At 48.2% G+C, this 17,168-nt stretch overlaps 1 protein-coding gene across 6 annotated transcripts in view; it reads left to right on the plus strand.

The window, feature by feature from the left end:
- Positions 1-17,168, plus strand: part of CRIM1 (cysteine rich transmembrane BMP regulator 1) — a 228,893-nt gene that overhangs the window by 91,320 nt on the left and 120,405 nt on the right. For 4 of the 6 annotated variants that reach the window (XM_075535936.1, XM_075535932.1, XM_075535934.1 and 1 more), the window contains 2 exons: positions 7,386-7,628; positions 8,653-8,773. The exons of 1 other annotated variant lie outside the window; for it this stretch is intronic. In XM_075535936.1, coding sequence (XP_075392051.1) covers positions 7,386-7,628; positions 8,653-8,773 — 364 coding nt within the window. The remainder of the gene's footprint in view (positions 1-7,385; positions 7,629-8,652; positions 8,774-17,168) is intronic. One more of the 6 variants, XM_075535935.1, reaches the window with a different exon arrangement.

Consider the following 17,168-nt stretch of genomic DNA (forward strand, 5'->3'; position numbering starts at 1 on the left):
TTTAAAGGAGTCAGTCTGAATTTAAAAAATGTAGAGATGACATGTGTGTTGCATTTGTAATAGAAGTTTTCAGAACAAAGTCATGCGGAATCCACGAAAGCCCCTCCTGTTGTGTGCTGTCTCCGGGCCCGTGAGCAGAGGTGCCCACAGGAGAGTGAGCGGCCACACCAAAGGCCCTAAACTGCTTTGACTCTGTAGATTAATCTTCCAGTCTTTATATGAGATAAAAAGTGGAGCCCCCCCAAGTCCCAGAAAAGCTGCCTAGGGAAGTTGACATTCCTTTTACTCTGCATCCGGGACTGGTGAAAAGATGATGAATTTGTGAGGCTCTGCTGCTTGCTTTGCCATCTTGGATAAGTTCCCCAGCCTCTCTGGGTGTGTCTTCTCCTCTGTCAGGTAGAAACGAAGATGCCATTTCTTGTCCACAGGAATGCGAAGGTGTGTGAGAGTGCGGAGCAGCATGGGGCTTCGTACACAGGAGATCGCTCTGTGCACGGGGTGTGCTCAAAGTGAATTGGGAAGATAGTGAAAACTTTCCACAAACGGTTTGTAGGTGCCCAGCTCATAGAGCGGTCCGTCGTTTAGCTAGCGTGGCCTTAAGAATGGGATCCTTCATAGGGAACCTCATTAGGTGTCTAAACATTGTCTTCCTGTAAGTCTTTGTTGGTGTTTTCTATTCTGCCTGCTAACTCTTCCAGTTTCTATTTCCTATTAACGGTGAGTTAGCGTTTCTCAACATGGAGAGTCGTCTGATTCAGATCTCTGTTCAAGTGACTTGTCCCCGGAGAGACCTTTCCACTCACTTACCTGTAATGCACTGAGCATTGCTACTCAGGTGCACCCATCCCCCTGGATTCATCATCAGCATTGCCAGTGGTAAGCTGCATAGCTCTCTTGCCCTGTCTCAGTCCCCACACCCCCACAATTCATGCCTTGTCCCTACACCCCTGGCACATGAGGTCATTCAGTAAATATTTGTTCCATGAATGAAGGGAAGAAGGACTGGAGAGGACTTCATCAAGGGCACCTCAGCCCGGACCAGAAGGAGGTCTATCTCCCAGTAACACCAACTGGGCAAAGGTCCTTGTGTTTCCCCAGGCTGACACCACAGCTCCTCTGGGGCTTCAGGTGTCAGGTCCTAGCAGCATGAGGTCGAGGACAGGCAACACTCCAAGGCTCTTCCTCTCTTTACATTGTGTTTTACCTGTTCAACTCTGTGATATGGATAAGAAACCTAATTTAATTTTCAGGCACATAGAATGATTTTTAAGTACATGGATACCCCTCCCCACCCCAAGGGATTGTCTCAGAAAGTTTATGTGCGTGTGTGTGTGTGTGTGTGTGTGTGTGTGTGTGTGTGTGTGTGTGTGTGTGTAGAATCAGGTTTGGCAAAAGGGCAGAGTAGCTAGTAGGAGTCCCTAGTGGCTCCACGGGTTTACAGTTCAAGTCTACCGACAGGTTCTTCTAATGAAAGGACTAACCAATCAACTTCTGAAAAGTCACCCCCTGGGGACGGTTCAACGCTGCCACACCCCAGGCTCCCCTGAGTCAGCATCGACTCGATACCGACTGCTCCTGTTGTTGTTGTGCGTAAATGTCACTAGTTCATTGTAGGCTGTTTTCCACTAAGAAGTGTCCAGATGTCTTAATGCTCCTCTGCAGTAATCATTCTAAGCGGCTTTAGAATAGGCTTCTGTGTCAAATGTGTGGGATGCTACACAAAGGTTAAAAATAATGAGAACCTGGCCACGTGGTCTTGATTATTCCATTTCCTTCTAGTAGTTTTTCATTTGCATTTGTGTTTTAAGCCTGTGTTCACGCAGAAAACTTTTGAATACCTTTGCTCCCTCTGAATCATGATTGTGCTTAACTGGGAAGGGGGTCTAATAAGAATCAAGAGTCCCACGGCTTAAAGTATTTAGGATTGCTACAGACTTTCCACCACTAGTGTAACAACACTGTTTATGGGTAACCTGTCAGTATTTTTAAGGGTTAATCTTTTCCAGGAAGAATATTAAATACATTGAAGCCATCTTATTTCCCTTAATTACCACTTCTGTTACAAATCATAATGTTGCTTTAGTTTTTCTATATTTGGGGCAGTATGTATTTTTTTAAGGTGCCAGTTGCACCAGTGTTGCCAGGGCAACCAGACTGAAAAGCTTGTTAATTAACTTAAGTATTATATATAGATTTGTTAGACACCATCAAGACTTCTTTTCAAGAGGTAAAATTAGAAATTCCGAAGTAATTGTCAGGAAAATCTTCTCGTGTTGTTTTCTCCTCATTTCGCCGTGGAAGAAAGAAATGGTGGACGTTGGAGAATAAGTGAAATTTACTAGAAGTGTTTCTTTTGGAAGCAGGCTGAGGCAGAAAGTCTCAAAAACCATTCCAGATGCTATGGTTTCATAGCTGGGTTTGCATAGCATGGGGAGCCTGCTTAGTAGCTTGAGCATGTGATAATCTAATGAAAGGTGAATGGAGCCTTGACAAAAATAGAGCCAAGAATGTTAACAATGTCAAGTGTAGAAAGATACATATCATAAAGACTCTAAATTCTTTGAAAGTATCATTCTGATTTTTACTGAGTCATTGTAACAGGGGTGGAACTTATGTCTGCCAATCGTGAAAGTAACAACTTAGCCTTGAAAAATTAAAATCTTGGAGACATGAGAAGTTATTGGCTTATAGTGAGAGATTTTTATAAAGGCCTCATGGAAATAAAATTTTTAATTGTAAGGTTATTGATGATTTAAATGTCATAAACTTGCTTTATAATATTCTCTTACAACTGTCAGGCTGATTCTGACTCATAGTCTCCGGATAGAACAGGGTAGAACTGCCCTCATGAGTTTGTGAGCGCTCTCCTGTGAAGTGACTAGTGGTTTAAGCTGCTGACATAGCAGTTGGCCGCCCCATGTGTAACCCCCTGCACCACCGTATGGAAGTTTGTATTCCGTAAGCAGAGAATACGCAGGTCCTTTTCAGATACCCATGTCTCGTAAACTTGACCAAAAAGACACAACACAACTCAAGAAATTGACCAAGTAGAAAGTTGGGCCGCCTACGTTCTCTGTCTCTGAACTAGAAAACAAACACTTAAATGACAAAGTCATTGGTGGTCACTAAAGTCAAAATATCAGTAAATTTGAATTCAATTAGGTGAATTGGGTACAATATTTTACTAAAATTTGTTAGTGGGGCTGAAGCTAAAAGAAGAATCCCTGAATAATCTAGTAACCAAAGAAGAAACCTGTTCTTTCCTCTTTTAAAAATTGCATTGAGTTTAGACAGTTTCACACGGGGTTGTATGAGAACATCAAAGAGCAGATAATTCATATCTTATTTAAATAGCTCACTAAAAACATGTAGCTCTACCACTAAGACTAGATGAAGCCGGCGGAAGAAAGAAAGGCAGGGAAGAGGACTGTAGACTATGATTACTTGAGTTTTCAAGTTTAAGGTTGTCTTAAGGGCTTACGAGTGGAATGAGGCAGAATCTTTTTAAAAACAGGGCTTATTTTAAGAAATGGTGGTTGGATGGCACAAGTGCTCAACTGCCTACAGAAAGATGGGCAGTTCAAAGACAACAGGTACCCTGCGACATAGGCCTAGAGATACGCAGCTGGCAGTCCCTGTGGGTCGCAACCTCTTTGGGGGTTGAGTTACCCTTTCACAGGGAATGCCCAATTCATCACAGTAGCAAAATGACAGTGATGAAGGAGCAATGAAAATAATTTTATAGTTGGCAAGGGTCACCACCACACGAGGAACTGTATTACAGGGTGCATGAGGAACGGTGAGAGCCAATGATCCAGAAGGTCCTGCCCCCTCTGACACAATCCAGATGGGTTCCCAAAGCAGATGGCTACATTATATCCTGGATTGTAACCCCCACTGGAAACAGTTAACAGTCTCAGAAACTCACGGGGCAGTTCTACCCTGTCCTGTCCTGAGTCTTGATGGCGGTGGGTTTGGGTGTGGGCTATAGTACAAACGTTTTCAGTCGTTAGGGGACGCATTGAGTAATTTCTTTTTTCTGAAAAGGGGCCAGTAGGTCAAATAGGTTTTTGGGAATCTGTGGTTTAGTTTCTAACTGATTACATTAAGAGATACAGAGCAAGCCCGCAGTCAAACGAATGTGACATTTTTGGACCCTTCAAGCTCTTGTTGAGCTCTTATTCATGAGGTTTGAGCTGCAAAACAGACATCCAGTGGTGATAGTGAACAGAGCAACGTTGTGGACGTTAGTGGAAACCTGTTTTGTTGAAGCATATGCTTGGAAAGTCTGATTATACATCCTGAATATTTTTGCAGAATAAGAGTATAATAGAATGTGCTAAAGCATAATTAATGACAGCAAATTAACAAGAGTAGGAATTAAGTGCTCTTTGCAATTGAAGTCACCGATCCTTTATTCATTATATAACAGTGTATTTGTGTTTGCCAGATAAGCCTCCTGCTGAATGCACTCTCCAAATTCCAGTGTAATCAGTCTCCTGCAGTCCAGATTCACGTCCTCCCCCGAAGCCCTTGGGTGCACTCTGCCCCACCCCCCACCCTGACGGGGATATGAGTGTGGGGTTTCTCCCACCTTAATCCTGATCTCTTCTCCAGGCAGCTGCATGGGGCTAGAATGTGAAAGTGGGTTTATACCAGTTCCCCAGGACTAGCAGTCACTTCGGTTTGGTGCAGACACAAGATGGAATGTATCCTACAGAGGCCCCATGATTCACACAGGGCTGGATGAGAGGGAACAGACAGGCACACACAGCAAGGCAGGGCAGATTTCACAAGCCACCGTTTGGGTCAGAGAGGCAGAGCCCAGAGAATTCGACTAAGGTAGAAAGGAGGATACGTCAGAAAACCAAACCAAGTTACGACTGAGTCAGTTCCAACGTACAGCGTCTTGCATGTGTCAGAGAGGAGATTGTTCCACGGCTGTGCTCATTTGGAAATAGATTGCCTGCTGGGTGATTCGAACGTGATCCTTTCGGATTAGTAGCCACGCATAACTATTTGTCCTACCCAGAGACTGGAAGTACTGGCGAGAGCAGGTGAAAACGCAAACACTGCTGCTTCCGAAGACAGGCGGCATGTCTTTAGAGGGGTGTCCATTCCTTAGCTGGGGACCAAGCTTCACCTACCTTTTGTGAGCTGTGTAACCTTGACCTATCTGAACACAGTTTGTCAAATGGCGATGTGCCCCCATGGCATGGCCCTGACACTGACATGTGGCACGTGTGCAGATGAAGAATGTCCCAGGGCTACGGGCTGCTCCTTGCACGTGTGGTGAGAGCCCGAGGGAGCCCAGGAGTCTGCAGCCACATGCCAACCACTAGGAAGGCACAGGCGCAGTGAAGCGGTATCACCTTAGGGTAGAAACTTCGAGGGCAGCCGCAAGAACCGGACGGTCTCGGGAATAGAAGTGTCCTACATCCTTGTTCCATGTCCATCTCCAGCACACCCACTCCCCAACTGTGGTCATGCGCAGGTCTCTCTTCCTCCACGTTCTTCCTTCCAAATGCCTTTCCAACCTCCTCCCGTGGCTCCCTGCTCCCCAGGTGCTCTGTACTTTTCTGCTATGTGCCCAGGTTCCCAAACCCTGCTCTTCCTGGAAGAGGGAGACCCATCTGGGGGAATCACTCATTCCTCTTCCTCTGCGTACACAGCCAGAGCTCTTATCTCCCACGCGGTTAAAGGTACCTCTTGAAATGACCCAAGGAGCCCTAAATGACTGGTCCCTCTGTTGTCCTCTGACCTCTCTTCCTTTTCTCCTCTTGCTCATTTTGCCCCCATCCACCTGGCTCCTCGCTCTGCCTGGGACAGCCAGCCACTAGGGAGCAGCGGGGTGCGCTCAGTGCCCTTCCTCAGACTGCTCCGTGGCTCTCCCCTGTAGCCGGTGCAGTCTCCGTGAAAACCCTCTCCTCGCAGGCATGCCTGCTCTGACTAGAGGTCCCCGTCTCCCCTCGGCCCTCCTTCTGCTCTTCTGGTTTAACACTACCTCCTCCTGTATACTTATTTATCGTGATTATTTTCTAGCATAATTATAAACTCCACTACCTCAAAACAACATGAGGTCCGCGGTCTCTTTTATTTTTCAAGGATGATCCCTAAGCTACTTGAATAGGAAATGCACAAAAACAAAAATTCTTGAATGAATTTACCAGAGTGATGAGTGTGCAAGATGTCGTGTACTGTGTTTTAATTAGATAGGAAGTAGTCAACGAGGAATCTGCTGGTGAAATGCAAGCGCATGCAAGGCAGGAAAGGAGGAGCAGGCTTGATTTCGGAAAGAGATCTACTGTTGTATTTTCAAGACAGAAATGAACTGATGTGAGAACATTAATCTCACCACTGCCCTCATGCAGATCCCTAGAGGGTTTGGACCTGGCGCTCTTTATCTACAAAATCAGGCTGTGTGATCCCGTGATTGGGTTTTCTTTTCAGAGAGGACAGAGTTTATGTTAACAGTCCACCAGCGGTCCAGGCCATGATTTATACGATGCATTTCCCAAACTCTTCCCCAAAGGTCATGGGCTGCACTTGTGCAGTTTTGGTTTAATTTTGGTCTTGCCTACAAGGACCTCATGTTGATGTCTCACAGCCAAACCTAAACCAGTTGCTGTGGAGTCATTTCCAACTCGCTGCATCACCGTAGACATTTGAAAAGCTTCCAGCCAGCAATTGCGCGACGGACTGAGGCTCTAGAACCGACTGCCCTGCTATCCGGGCAGAAACCTCTGGATGTCCCCGTCTTGACTTGAATAGATGACACTAGAGAAAGACAGATGAAGTGCTGCAGTTGGAGAGCTCTACTGTATTGTAGACCACACCCGATATCGTTTAGGGGAATTACGGGGCGGGGCGGGGGATTTCTAGCTGACTGGCAGACCCGTTGCATTATAGAAGTGTACACTCATGTTTGTTAACCCGAAACACGGACTGTGGATCTAGAGCTCTTCCCGGTGGGCTATCACCCGGCCCTGCCTGGAGGCTGCTGCGCTTTATTGCTAAGCCGCCTCCTTGGGATTAAATGCACACTGCTTTCAAAGAATGGCCTTTGCAACTCTTCCAAGGGGAAGGTCTTTCTGCTCTTCCAGGACCTAGGCCAGTGGTCAGTGCTCCCTTCCATCCGTCCTTCACTTTGGCCCCTGCACTGGAGTGGCGAGGGCAGTGCAAGAGGAGGGAACAGCAGACTGAGCACGTCGGGCAGACCCGGGGAGAGATGATCACAGCGCAACATTTTGAGGGTCTTGCCTGGATTTCTTTCCCTGCTCTGTCCTCTCTGGTCCATAAATGGACCCTCGGGACTGGCTATGCTTCTGCCCAGAGTGCCCCACACTGCCCCTGGGCATGTGCTAAATTCTTTCTCTCTCATTTAGAAGAGAAGCCAGATTGCTCCAAGGCCCGCTGTGAAGTCCAGTTCTCTCCGCGTTGCCCTGAAGATTCCGTTCTGATCGAGGGTTACGCTCCTCCTGGGGAGTGCTGCCCCTTACCCAGCCGCTGCGTGTGCGACCCTGCGGGCTGCCTGCGCAAAGTCTGCCAGCCGGGATACCTGAACATTATAGTGTCCAAAGCCTCAGGGAAGCCGGGAGAGTGCTGTGACCTCTCTGAGTGCAAACCAGGTATGCACCAGCTTCGTCCAAGCAGCCCCAGGGCCTCTGCACCTCAGGGGCTGGCAGCCCTCCCCTCCGCGCTCTCTCACGTGCAGACAAGCTTGCTTGTCAGTGCGTCGCAAGCCGGCCCTCTGGGGTCAGAGAACCAGAAGGTTACTCCTCTGGTACGTTAGCACCTGCAGAAGAGGGACCTAATCTTTGTGCGTCTTTTCTTTAGCCCCTCCCCCTCCAAGTGCTGTTTGATGGGTGGCGGTGTGTGAAATTCACGATACTCTGGTTACCTGCGTTACTGGTTACTCACACCCCAGAGAAGGTCACAGCAGATAAATCTGTCACTTTAAAGTCATTGCGTTTTAAAACAATCACCCCATACAACACAGCCATTATTAGGGAAATGTGGGCATCGAACTGCCAGAGATTTGATGTTGCCACGCTCAGCCCCAAACTTCCCCCTCTCGAACAACTGCGCCATCATCCATCCCTTTGACGCTGTAGCATGTGCTGAGTCATCTCTGACGATGTGCTTACCTTCTCTGCCAACATTTGCTTTCCTGCCGCGTTCCAGCTGTTCCTTGCTTTGTAGTATTTCTATCATCCTTGCTCTTGTGCAGCATGTCTAAGATGGTCTGTAAACACATCTGGACTGGATGGCTTCCCGTCTGCAGATTGCCTGGGGATCCGTGCTGCAAGCCCCACACAGTCCCTTGTCCGTCTCTTGACCTGCTCTGTCAGAAGTACCTCTAGCTGGGTCTCACCATCCATCTAGCCACGGCTGCTTTAACTAACCCTCTCTTCCTCGTCGCCCCTACTTTTAAGTGTCTCGTTCTCCCTCCTCATTTCCTCGCACAGAAAACTCGGGGCATACTGCAGATCTGTAGCTTCGACTGTCGTAAAAAGGACAGGGACATAAGGACAGGGATGCTGGGAAGCGGAACTTTGGAAGTCTGTCCAGAGCCCGTGTTTCGTGTTAAGACTCCACATGCTCTGAGTAAATGTGACAGTAAATGGTGCCTCTGTGTTTGCCCCGTTGCAGTTTTCAGCGTGGACTGCAGCACCGTGGAGTGCCCCTCCGTTCAGCAGGCCGTGTGCCCCCTGGATAGCTACGAAACTCAAGTTAGACTCACGGCCGATGGGTGCTGCACCCTGCCAACAAGGTTGGTTTGTCCTGAGTTTATCAAGTTCTCTTCTCTGCCCTGTGTGTGTTAGCATCATGTACGGTACCGTTTCCAGCATGCACTTCGAGTACCCATGGGAAAGCTAACTCTTTCCCGTTTCTATGGCAAAATCACTGAACTGTTACTATTCCTTGGTAGTCACCTAGACCTTTCCTGAGATCAAAGCCAGATGGCTTTGGGATAAGTCATTAACCCTTGTAGATTCTTCATGTACGAGTGCTTGTGCACAGCCAAGTGCTGGGAACTCAGCGGGCAGGCACGTCTCTCTGTATGTGGATAGGGAGGGAAGGGGCAGGTATAGATCCCTAGTAGACATACCACACGAGCCTCTGCTAAACGTTGCTTAAACAGTGTTTCCAAGGTGATGAGAGGTCACCTGTTTAATCCAAGTGTTCCCAGGTATCCTGCATGTTTGGAACCACACATCTGCCAGACCCAGGAGTGCTTTCTGAGGCAAAGAGGAGTCTAAATTCTTTACTCCTTGCTGGGAGGACAAGGACATCTCTCTTTGACTTTATGGCTAGGAAAGCTGCTGCCCCTGTAGTTGTGGTAGGAGCAGGTCCCCATTGCCCTACAGGACAATCTCCAGAACCCGATGACCTCTCAGTCTTGTCCACAGCCACCTGTGGTGAGAGCGCCGCATGTTGCTGACGCTTGGTGCTTTGCTTTGGGGAAGCCAGTGCTTGGGGGGTCCATGGGCTTACATTCTGTTTCCACCTCTGAGAACCCCCCTCTTCTCCACCATGAGCTGCTCCCTCTCTTTCTCATGCCTTGCCTCACAGAGTTAGTGTTACCGCCTGTGCCCTTGACCAGAGCCCCTTAGGACACTTACCCCCTTGTTCTTAACCTTGCTTCTACATTTACCATTAGACACTCAAACTGCCTTATATGGCTCAGTTTCTAATTTGTTCTCCCTGAGTCCCAGTGCAAGGCACTTGGCACCTGTGTTTACTAAGTGACAAGTTGCGATGATACAAATAGTTCGATGAGATAGGCCTATCTGTGGTCTGTATTCAAGGTAAGTATCAGTTATTTGTCCGTTACTGGGCAGACATCCAGTAGATGTCAGGCATCCAATCGATCTGTGCTCATGGTTACTCTTGGTGGCAACAGACGTAGGTGACGGCTACACAGTATGATATAAGGTAGTCAGTGCCACTGATTTGTACATAAAAGCAATGCTGAATTGGCAAACGTTGCATAGATTTTTTTTTAACAATTTATTGGGGCTCATACAATTCTTATCACAGTTCATACATATACATACATCAATTGTATAAAGCACATCTGTACAGTTTTTGCCCTAATCATTTTTTTCTCGTCTTTTCTTTTTTTACATTTTATTAGGGACTCATACAACTCTTATCACCATCCATACATATACATACATCTATTGTATAAAGCACATCCATACATTCCCTGCCCCAATCATTCTCAAGGCATTTGCTCTCCACTTAAGCCCCTTGCATCAGGTCCTCTTTTTTTTTTCCCTCCCTCCCCTTTTCCCCCTCCCTCATGTGCCCTTGGTAATTTATACATCGTTATTTTGCGTTGCATAGATTTTTTTATGGAGCTCTGATGGTGCTCAACTGCTAATGGAAAGGTCAGCCGTTAGAATGCCCATGCCACTGCCACAGAAGGCAGACCAGGCAATCTGCTTCCATCAGATCACAGCCTTGGAAACTGGACGGGGCAGTCTTCCTTGTCCTGTCAGGTCACTGCGGGTTGGAATGGGCTCAGCACACAGCAGTAACAGAACAGTACAAAAACAACTGACTTTCTAGAACGTTAAGGCAAAAGCTCAAAGCCTGAGATCATTGTCAATCTCATAAATTCCATCCCGTCAGAAACATCGGATTCTTATCAGACATATTAACTTTTCTGACCTGCCTTTTTATACGGTGTCGTACAAATAAGTACGGAGTCGTTTGTTTGTTTTTAAGATACCACACTGTAACTCTGGCACAACCACCTTCTTAGGACATTTCAGTGAGAGAATATTTGGGACACGCTTTGAGAGGAGGTGAGTTCTTGTGCTAGTGGAAGACAGTACTAATCTGAAAAGGCGGCAAGGGAGCCTTACTCACGGCAGCAGATGTCCCTTCCAGGTCCTCATGGAAAGGAAGGTGGAACGTTATACTGGAGAACTTCATTAATGAACACTAAGGCAGCGCTTAACTGAAGAAAAGGACAATTCACTCTGAGAAGTGGACTCCAGCACCATCTGCATGTTGGAGGCGCAGAAGCGTACTTTCTCAGTCCCTCTCGGGGGAGGACTGGGGAGAAGCTACAGGGAGACATATTTAATCTTAGCTGAAGAAAGGACTTTTCCTAGCAAACGATATTCAGTAATGAACCTGGCTGCTTCTTGAGATCTACTGGGTGCCCCGAAGCTAATCTGAATTCTCTCCGTCTGAATGGCCACCTGCCAGGATTGCTCAGGGGGCGGGAAGAATTACATTGTAAAGGAGGTTGAATGAGATGCCTACCATTTTATACCTTTCTTCAAGTCTAATAAATGACCGTAAGCCTGAGGCTGGTTGTGATTGCAGGGACATAATGTTTTACTTGGGCACCCACATTGCAGAACCATCAGAGTTATGCCATAGCTGAAACGGGGAGAAGAAAGTCACTCAAAGGCTCACTGTAAATGATTGGCCGAGAAGGGATTGGGTTCTCACCATTCTTTAGTTTCCTGTATCTGCAACAGTCAGTGACCCGTACTCATCCACTGCCACGTCCCACCTGCAGCCATGTCCCTATGGGGAGAGGCCCACTCCCACCCCTCCCCCATCCCAGTCCCTTAATGCCCAGGCCTTTGGATTTGCATCTGCTCCTTAGCCTTGCCCGTCCTCACCCCGCTGAGCAGCTTCTGCCTCGCTTGTAGGGCTGCGCTGCCATTGTTTTGACATGGGCCCATCTTTGTCCCTCCCTCGTTCCTCAGCACCCCTGCAGTCCACACACCCCATCACCGCGCCTTTCATAATACTTGACATCATGTCTATCCCTTCATTTGTTTGTCCCTCCTACTCACTGCAAGTAGTTTGGACCCTGCTGGAGTCACTAGGTAGCACAAGCAGTAATGCACGCAGCAGCAAGCCAGGAGGTCGGCAGTGTGAGTCCACCCAGAGATACCTGACACCTCAGAAGAAAGACCTGCTTCTCTGCTTTAGAAAATTCGGCCAGTGGAGCACAGTTTTCTGACACACGCAGGGGTCGCCATGACTCAGAATCAACTCCATAGCAGCTGATCTTTTTGTTGTTGTTTTTAATAGTTCATACAGGAGTTGATGTGGCAGTCAGTCTGCCTTTCCTGGTGTCACAGTACCCAGTGGCTACAGCAGTGAGTCCAAACTGGCCAGTGCCTTTGAGGATGCAGGATCAGGCAATGCCTAGGTCACTCACTAGAAAGCACCTGGCGACAGAGACACCTGCCTGACTGAGTGAGCTGGCATAGTGCTAGCCTTTATGATTTCTGTCATGACTGGTGTGTTTAAGAAGGGAGACGTAAGAAAGACTAAGTTTCCTGTTCCCTTCCTGCCATTGGACAGTAACATTACTGCTGGTCTCCCTTAGCACCCTTGTGATGCCCTCTGCCCCCACCGAACCCCTCTTTCTTGTGGTCCCGATTCCTCAGTTCTGGATAAACTCACCACCCCAAGCCCTGCTCATCTCTCACAGCATGGAGGCCATGAGCTCTCCTTCCCACGTGTTAGAATCGTCCTCTTCCTGCAGGACTTGGAGGAAAACCCGCTGAACTCCACCAGGTCTTTGCTTCAGACAACACCTCACTTGTCATCTCTTAAGGGGACTCCCAGCAGATCCCTTTGCACGCTGCCCTCCGTCCCTCCCACCCTCCACCAACACCCCCCACCACCCCCCGCATTAAGAAGAATGATAGGTCTTACTTTGACAAGAAAATGAAGACCCAAGCAATCTTGTAAAAATGGAAATTGAGAGGAGAATTAGTGGGAATCCCCTTTAAAAGAAAGCGCTGTCTCATGTTACTCCTCTGGGTGAGCCATGTCAAAGGTTCCTGCTTTACGAGCATTGTCTTAGGAATAAAGAAGGTCATTGTGGAAGATGTAAGAGCCTGTAATGATTATGTGACCTTTCTAGCACATTTATGAAGATCCTTGCTGGGCATTTAGAGCCGTTGAGAATAAAGCTGCCTACATGGTAGATTTAGGAGGGGAGCGCTTTACAGTGCGAACACACAAAGGTAATAACGTATTAGTAGTAATAGAGATGCGTCTCAGCGGAAGGAGCAGCCCCTGTTTTGTGAGAATGTATTTTCCTCTCATAGGCCAGACAGGGAATGTGTGGACTCTTCTCTCCCCATCTTACCAAATAAATCCCACTCTTGTCCATTGACCTACGAATGGTGGCCTCATCTGGTGAGGCAGTTTCTGCCCTCATCAGACCGCTGACGATGGGTTGTGTGCATTTTGTTCTTTCATTCTTTAAGCATCAGTCAGGCTCCTGCAGTGAGACACCATCCTAGGTCCCATGGCCCTGGCTGTTTCCTTGCATGTCTATCCCATGACAGGCACAGGCTTCCCCACACACCTGTGGCCCATTGCTGTAGAGGTGGCTTTTTTCTGTCCTTCTCAGGTTTCATTCTTAGTGACCCAGTCTCTCACACACACACACCCCACACACACACATCCCTCTTTTGTGTGTCCTCCTGAATTCCATCCTGTTCGGATGTCATTCTTTTTCAGTGTAACAGTAGTCTCCTGACCACGCTAATGTTCCCTTTGCTCTGCACGGTTTCCGTTTCCAGGCACCCTGCCATTTCTTCTCATCTCTGTCTCTCCTTTTGGCACCAAGACATGTTCAAAGCCATATTCCAACTCATTGTACATTTCGGGAGAGGATAGTGATGGGGGAGAACAGGTGTCTCGGAGTCGGCCCGAGGCCCTAAGCACTGCACAGTGGCAAAAAGGAGGACGCACAACTTTTGTTCTCCAGTTGTCGCCTTGTGCTTGTGTGCACCGACGCCTCTTCCACACAGAGGGAATTTACGAGAGAGAAACCTGTAAGGCAGAGTCATTAATCCACACGATGTCTTTGCAGGGAAGGAAAAAATAGCCCTTAAACAATGCATAGGTAATAGGAACAGTGACACGATAGGTGTGTAACGTGCTGAGCTGTTCACGAGGCCTGTCCACTGGTCTTTGTTCTCCTTCTGTCGTTACCATGGAACGCCTTGGGGAGCAGACAGGAAAACCGAGGCTTGAGCGGTTCAGTGAAATCATAGCGTCCAGAGGTATGTGAGGAATAAAGTAGACCAGAGCCTTCAGCTTAGATTCTTAGTTTCAAAGCCCTGTTTTGCGCTATTTCTTTTTTTGCCAACCGCTTTATTGTTGTTTTTAAGACCCAGAACGAATATGAATTAAGACTTTAATATTTCCAACCTATTTATTTGCATCGGCATCAGACGCATTAACAAAATAGGTGTGTGTTTATGGTAGGCTATTTATTGCTGTCTAACAAGGCACTCCCAGACCTCGTAGCTTAAAAACCACAGTTTTCTTAGCTCTCATGAATCTCTCGCGAGCCTGGGTGTTTCTTTGGCGCTGGCTGACGCTGGGCTGGGGCTTGGTGAACCCAAAGTGCCTCACTCGCATGGGTGGGAGCCCCGTGGGCACTGCCGTGCCCAGGTGGCCTTTCATCCTGAGCTTTTTTCATAGCCAAACCTAGAGGCCCAGGCCTGCGAGCACACACATCACTTCCACCACATTCTGCTGGCCACGGGGTCGGCCCTCCTTCCCTGGGAAGAGTGACAAGGGCTGGATTACCACTTTTATGTACATTTCACCAAACCCCGTGCCCTTCGGACTTCTGATGGCAGGACGTTTGTGGGGCACGCGGTGCCTATGTGGTCCTCTTCCAAAGCCGAGAGCTGTCCTTGTGGCTCCGAGGTGCCGGGCGCCCAGGTGTAACTCAGGCAGCCACGGAGTTGAGCTCCCCCTTCCCTCTGCAGCTGCCTCTCTGCCTCTCTCTTCACTTGCCAGTTGGCACTTCCCCCAGGAGTAGACACATGATTTAGCAACCTCCGAGCACCTCCTCAGCTCTAAGCATCGGCTGGCTGGCTATTATTTTTAACTCCTCTCTTTACGGAATGTTGTGACTACCTAGTTAAACTAGGTTTTCTCTCCTCACGCAACAGGATGCTATTTTTGGACGTCACAGGGTCTTTAAAGAAAGTCTTTAAAGAAAACTTTTGAAGTTGTCACGTGGAAATTCTCCTCTGTGCCGTTGCCCTGTCAGCTGAGAGGAAGGGACCCATGAGCCGTGGTTGGAGGGTGGGTCGAGCCAGGGCTCTACATCCGTTTGCCCATGTGCTGTGCCAGCCGGCCCAGGCCCCAGTGAGCATCGGCTCTCAGGAAGAATGAGACCAGACACAGCATTTTGGCTAACCGTCTTGCTCTCAGAGTTCGTATCAGAACGCACAGGGGCAATTCTGCCCTGCCCCACAGGGTCGTGATGAGTCAGAATTGACAGTGTGTCTGGACTTGGGTTTTTGCTCACTCCAGTGTGCCTTCCTGATTTCAGAGAGTTCATTTAGCCCCCGTAGTTTCTCTACCCATCTTTCAGATACAGGGGCATGGGCTAGACAGCCACTGGTTTGAAGAGTGGGCAGTAATAGCGCTACCCGACTGACTTTCATGTTAAATCATGAATGTCTAAGCTCCTTATATGCCTTTCATATTTTTATCAAGAAAGGTGAATGAACTTCAGATGCCAGGGACAGTCCCTCATGCTGAATTCATTTTAATGAGATTTGTCCTGAGCTTATTGTTCTCAAATGTGATGTTTTTCGATTTCCCTCTCTCTAGATGCACTTCATAAACATGATCAAGAAAAGGTCAATCCATTTTTTCTTTGAGGGAGAAGTAAAGCAAGTCATTGTTTATAATGTTCCAAAACCTTAAACTAGGGCTTTGCCCAGGGTAGTGTTCCCAAGCTCTGCCCAGCTGCAGCCTCTGACTGAAGGGCCTGATTCTCTTCCAGGCTCACATGCAGAACATCTCTCTTTCTCTCTCTCAATGTGTGTGACACCACACCAGAGGGTCCTATTTCCTTTTTCTGTCTTATAATAGACATTTTCTTTGCTTTAGCAGATTCCGTCTCCAGAGAAATCAGGTGAAGGTGTGGAGCTAGCATGCACCCTCCACAACACACACAGTGTCTCCAGGGTGTCTTAAGGACAGCCATGGCTGTGGGCCATTTGTTACAGTGAACAGCCACTATTGATGATGATGATGATGAGCTAAAATCCAGAATTTACAGTAGCGTTCTCTCTCTGAGTTGTATTGCCCCATGGAGTTTGACAAAGGTGTAATCTTGTCTGCCAGTGTAGTGGGAGAAAGCGGAGGCCTTCTACTTTCATAAAGATTTATAGTCTCACGGCCCCACAGGGGCATTTCGGCTCTTTCCCGTAGAGCCGCTGTAGTCTGTGACTCAGAATCGACTCCATAGCGGTGAGAGAAGCCACCATAATACCATGCAAAATAGTGTGTTGCCATCAAAACGGCCTGTGTTTGACCACTTCGTCTCTTCTTCCCCAGCTCTCGAACCCCCCTGCCCTATTCTCTGTTCAAGATTTAGAAACATTCTGTGATTAGCTCCAAGGTTCGTAGACGGTCCAGGTGAACCTGACAATTAGCTAAAACACTGACAGGCACTGTGCAACCACTGTTTTAACTGGACTATTTAGCAGACTGTACTGAATGCGTCGCGCTCTGCCTAGAGTTCCACTGGAGACCTCGGTAAGTTTGAATCACAGTGGTAGACCCTTTCCTTGTCCTGTGACAGAAGGGAACCTCCGAGAGCTGGAGGCAGAGCAGCCCGGGTGAGCATAAATTGCTTGACCACACTGTCTCCTGGCCCCTGAGGTCACTGGCCACCTGAGACCCTTCCCCACGCACCACGGGAGAGGCCTGACCTCCTCCCTCCGTGATGCTCTCTGTGGGCAAACGTACCCCGTGTGGGTGTACCAGCAGTGTGCATTGGCTGGCGCACTTCTGCCGCAGTCAGCAAGCCCCTCACCCTCTCGGGGTCTGTTGTCATATCCTCAGCAAGGAGGGGGTGTGGGGGTGAGGGAGGACTAACTGTTCTCAAAAGTAACCCTACTCTCGAAGTCCCTTGACTTTTGGGAAGGAACCCAAGCAGCCAGTGCTAGCAGGCTCCTGGGGGAGGGAGGCGAAGGAAACGCTTAGAGTCCTCCAGGACTCAGAACATAATGGGGGTGACAGGAGGCTTGCACTGTGACAGGAGGGGAAGGAAGTCATGAGAGAAGTGCAGCTAATTCTTGCATTGTCGTCGCTCTCTTCTCAAAAAACAAAAACCAACAGGACAGGCAAAG

The sequence above is a fragment of the Tenrec ecaudatus genome, chromosome 17, assembly GCF_050624435.1.
Source record: "Tenrec ecaudatus isolate mTenEca1 chromosome 17, mTenEca1.hap1, whole genome shotgun sequence".
NCBI classification, from domain to species: domain Eukaryota; kingdom Metazoa; phylum Chordata; class Mammalia; order Afrosoricida; family Tenrecidae; genus Tenrec; species Tenrec ecaudatus.